Raw genomic sequence first — 4,975 nt, forward strand, 5'->3', positions numbered from 1 at the left:
ACATCAATTATTGTGCTAGTGCTTGATAATAAGACCACATGAACATGGACACAAGGTGACAGATACATCCCCGTTTTGGAAACAGGGTCAAGGAGCTAGCCAAGTCTGGGAACCAGCCAAACGCGAGGAGGCAGCAGGACTGGCCCCAGTTGTTCCCATCCATCCCAAAAGCATTGGAGCAGACAAGATATTTTCGAAGAGAGCGCAGCTGCATCGTAGCGTCTGTCCTACTCCCGTAAAGCTTAAGGACATGAGGAGCGGCCCCACCGCCCATAGTACTATTTTGTTACCGCCCATAGTATTTTGTTACTACAACCACGGTCCATATTTGTCGCGTTGTCATCATCTGATGCTACGTGCTGCTACAAGAGAAGCATAGTGTTTGTACAGTTGATCGAGCTAGGCGATCGATCGCATTACCAACACAGTGCGAGGAGAGGAACGAGAGCACGCAAGTGGACAACCTGGTATGTGCTTGAGAGAGACCACGTCCAGACGATCGAGGCAGCTGGAGTTGGGTTAGCTGGGTTTTGATTTTGGGTTGTCATTTCTTGCACTGTTGGAGCACGCTCTGGTCCAAAAGGCGGCACGGTTTCACTGATATATCACCGGAACGCGATGGCGACGCCAAGAAGGCTGGGGATCGATCGACATGCTACCAGTAGCGTGTGCGAAGGATCTGTTTTCCATGCTCACATACGTCAATTATACTATATACATTAATAACCACGAATGGGGTAAGGTCATCACTCATGGGTTACAGTATTGGTTTAGGCGTTTAGCGTCCTCCTGTCAAGCACGCTGCATAAAGTTGGATGGCTACCGGCCCCCTCTCTGCGAGCAATCACAGCTGCTTGCCTGCCCTTTTGAGGGATTTTGACGTCCGGTAGTGACATAGCTAGAGTAGAGGGAACTCCCAGTGCCTGAGGTCCGCCGCCCGGTCGTGGTGGAGAGCAAGTACGCAGCTAATCGGGAGCTCCCAGTGTCTGAGGTCCGCCGCCCGGTAGTACATAGGATATAGTAGGATGGACGGCCTTCACACGGAGCTCGCGCTGGGGCTGATCGGCGAGCTCGACACGGCGCCGTTCGTGGCCAAGACGTACCAGATGGTGAGCGACCCTAGGACGGACGCGCTCGTCAGGTGGGGGAGGGACAGCAACAGCTTCGTCGTCACCGACGTCGCCGGCTTCTCGGAGCTCCTCCTCCCATGCTTCTTCAAGCACGGCAACTTCTCCAGCTTCGTCCGCCAGCTCAACTCTTACGTGAGTACCTACTGAGGCTTCCTTCGGCCTTTCTTGTCCTAGTAATACTAGTGATCCGTAGTCTGTTAATGGTACTCGATCTAGGCTTGCACGTGCACCGTACTCTTGCGAAATGTCTGCTTAATTTGCTATGATGAGATTGCTGTGCAGGGCTTCCGGAAGGTGCACCCGGACCGATGGGAGTTCGCGCACGAGTCATTCCTGCGCGGCCAGACGCACCTTCTGCCGCTCATCGTGCGCCGCAAGAAGAAGCGCGGCGAGACCTCTTGCTCGTCTCTAGTCGGCGGCGGCGAGCAGCACGTGATGGCCAATATAGGAGAGGAAGTGGAGGAGGAAGAGGACGACGAGGGGAGGGAGGCGCTGCTCGAGGAGGTTCGGAGGCTGCGGCAGGAGCAGACAGCTATCGGGGAGCAGCTGGCGCAGATGGCCCGGCGACTGCAGGCGACGGAGCGGCGGAGTGACCGGCTCATGCCCTTCCTCGCCAGGCTCGACGAGGATCCCAACGCCACCTCCCTCCACCTTCTCCAACAGGCAGCCGAGAAGAAGCTCCAGCGCATGCAGTTGCCTTCCCGTGATTTTGCTTCCTTTCCCATTGCACCCCCGCTTCACCCGGCGCCTTCACCGCTCTTGGCTCTCGGCGACGCGGCCATGGACGGAGCCAGAGTCGGGCAGTGGGCGGAGCCGATGCCACTGAAACTCCCAGCCTTCGAGGAGCCCTCCGCGAGCTCCGGGGTGCAGCAGGTGCCGGAGTTCGAGGGCGGCGGCAGGGACAGCGGCAGCGGCATGGGCATAACTGACAGTGGGACCGCCGTGGAGATCCCCTTCCCGTTCTGCCTACTTGGCCAGTGTTTCTTCTAAACATGGCGCATAGTGCATGCACATGCACTAGCTTCTTGTACTTAGTGTACTCTTACTAATTTAGCAATCATTTGTACACAACTATTTCCTACGAAACAGCCCGGATCAATTATAGAAGTTCAGTACAAAGCACACCGGACATAACAAAAATTATACCGAGGTCCTACCACTATCATCGCCAGAACAAGTCGTCGATACGTCGTTGCCACCGCTTCCCTACAGGAGTCGGCATGGCCTTGTTCATGGCAGCTGGAAAGTCTTTATGCACGTACACCTAAGGACCATCATTCTGGAGCCACAGTCGTCTTCGTTGTTGAACCCTTGAATCCAAAGTGCATGTCACCATTGCATACACAAAGCAAGAAACCCTAACTCTCACAAGCTTCTGTTGCCGCATGTCCTCTCTTTCACACGAGCAATCCCCTGCATGCTGAGACAACACCGATCATGAAAGCCGTCCAACTACGCGGTTTGTTCAAGATAGATACAAAGACGAACATGCCATTGTCTCACGTCGCATGATCTAATCATGCCCCATCGGATGATCTGGGAGATTAAATGTCTTTTGAGGACCTCCGTCATTAATTTTAGTGTGATGCTCGTCGAAACCGCATCTTGATGAACGGCCATCTGGGGGGCCATGATTTTGTAGATGAGTACTCAAAACATATTAAAATAGAAAATAACTAAAGAGCAGGTTCTGGCACCATATATATTTTGAATGGGAAATAACTCAAGAGCAGGTTTTGGCACCATGGTATTAGCTTTGTCGGAAGAACACAAAATACTTTGCAAATCTATAAAGAACACCTGTCTAATCATTTTTGTGCGGTGCAAAAAATGCCTAGTCAAGAAAATTAGCCATATGCACATGGAATTGTTCCTCATGTTTTTTTGTTGCTGTTCTCCAAATATTGTTGTGTATGGTCGCCGGTGAAAGTGCTCCTTATAATGCAAATGATCCTACACTCGACAAACATAGAACAAAAACTATGTTGTTGTGTAATACATATATAAATTAGAAGTGCTGATCAAAATAAATTAGCCAATAGAGTTTGAAGAAGAAGGGTGCAAAAAGCAACAAAATAATTGCTTCTAATATAGAATGCAAGGGGGGAATGTTGATTAAAATAATTTTCCAAAAAAATTCTAGTAACGTGTATTGAACTCATGATCCATTATTTTTTAGTTCTACCGTGAGTCACAACTCACAATATGCCACAAGTTTATCACCATAAACATTTGGCGGTTTCCTTTGTTATTTATGTCAGATAGAGCAATATATATTGATAACTTTCATCTTGGCCTGTTTTTGCCGTTTGTGGCAATTTTTATCTTCACTTTATTTTCGCTCCCTTTGCGTACTTGTACTGCATCGCAGACCTTTTGCTTAATAATATGATTGCATGCATCATTCTGATACAGAGACCAGGGTGAACCTTCTTTTTTAAAAAATACAGTAATGTTAACACCCACACATGTGGCTTGTTTGCACTTCGCCCACACGCGTTGATACACGTTGATTCTGTTTTGCACGAGTCCTAAAGGAATCTGTTAGAATTTCAGTGCCACGTGGGCATCATCGTGTGTGTGGGTGTTGGAGAGTTCGTCCACACGACCCGCAACACACGGTTGCCAGCTGCACCGTGTGGGCGAACCAGTTTCTTCCCACACATCACCACCTAGTCCACGCGTGTGTGGGCGAACTGCTCTTCGCCCACACGACGCTCGTACGTTGTTAGATGGCAACTGGAGTTGCGCGTACGTGGCAACTAAATAAACACACATGTCAATTACGATTCGTTGCTAGATGGCAAATGCAGTTCCGCTTACGTAGCAACTAGGTAAACACACATGCCAACTGTGATTAACCATACATGACAACTATGGTCGGACCACACGTGGCAACTAGTTAATCACACATGGCAACTATTGTTTGACCATGTAGGGCAAGTAGTTTATCACACATGACAACTATGGTTCGAATACACGCGACATCTACCGTTACTTAGACATGGCAACTATAGTTAACCAAAATAGAGAAGTTGCCATGCTTTTACAACTACATTTGCCATCCCGGCTGACTACAATTGCCATCCCCTGGGTAACTAAAGTGTCATCCCACGGGTGCGCCAGGACGTAGGGCAGATTTGCTTCATGCCACACACGCGGGATGAGGATGAGTAGTAGTTTGTTGGGCGTGTGGCACGAAGTAGCTGCGCCCACACATGTGGGCAGTTCTAATGTTTCGCCCACACATAGCCCGTGTGGGCTGCCTCTAGCTTACGCCACACACGACGTGTGGTTGGATGTCTAATATGCCACACGTGTGGGCGTTATCAGTAAAATTTGTGCTTTACGAAATCAACCAGACATGGCTCAAGCGATGGCACACGTCCTTTCCTTATCGAAGGTATTGGACCCAAGTACTATTACAGGGGTGATAGCTCTAAATTTGACGTGTGATTGGATCAACCAACATCGACCTATGAGTGCGAAAGTGTCTTTGTAGCGACCCGACCTCAGACGGTCAAGTCTTTGTGCATAAGTGTCATCCCTGGATCGGTATTGCTGACACGCACAGTACTCGAGATTTTATAACAGAGTTCAATCAGACACATATTACATTGAATGTCTCAAAAGAGAACTTATTACAATAATATGGCTGAAGGCCATCTAAATAAGATAACAGAGGAAGCTTCGAAGGTAGTAGAGTCCATCCAACTCCACGGCAAAACTGAGTGCATGACAACGACCTAGCGCACCTTACTCTTCGTCTGAAAACTCTGCAACATAATATGTTGTAGCCTGTGTAGGTCAGCACATGGAATATACTGGCAAGATAACACTATAGA

The 4,975-nt window shown here is 49.1% G+C and overlaps 1 protein-coding gene across 1 annotated transcript; it reads left to right on the forward strand.

Annotated features, from left to right (window-relative positions):
* The first annotated feature begins 925 nt into the window (after positions 1 to 925).
* On the forward strand, positions 926 to 2,169 carry LOC123058889 (heat stress transcription factor C-1a-like). The gene is made up of 2 exons (XM_044481562.1): positions 926 to 1,262; positions 1,413 to 2,169. Exons 1-2 carry the CDS (start codon positions 1,026 to 1,028, stop codon positions 2,118 to 2,120), a joined length of 945 nt encoding a protein of 314 aa, XP_044337497.1. The 5' UTR covers positions 926 to 1,025; the 3' UTR covers positions 2,121 to 2,169.
* The last annotated feature ends 2,806 nt before the right edge of the window (positions 2,170 to 4,975 follow it).

The sequence above is a fragment of the Triticum aestivum genome, chromosome 3A (genome assembly GCF_018294505.1).
Source record: "Triticum aestivum cultivar Chinese Spring chromosome 3A, IWGSC CS RefSeq v2.1, whole genome shotgun sequence".
Classification (NCBI taxonomy): Eukaryota; Viridiplantae; Streptophyta; class Magnoliopsida; order Poales; family Poaceae; genus Triticum; species Triticum aestivum.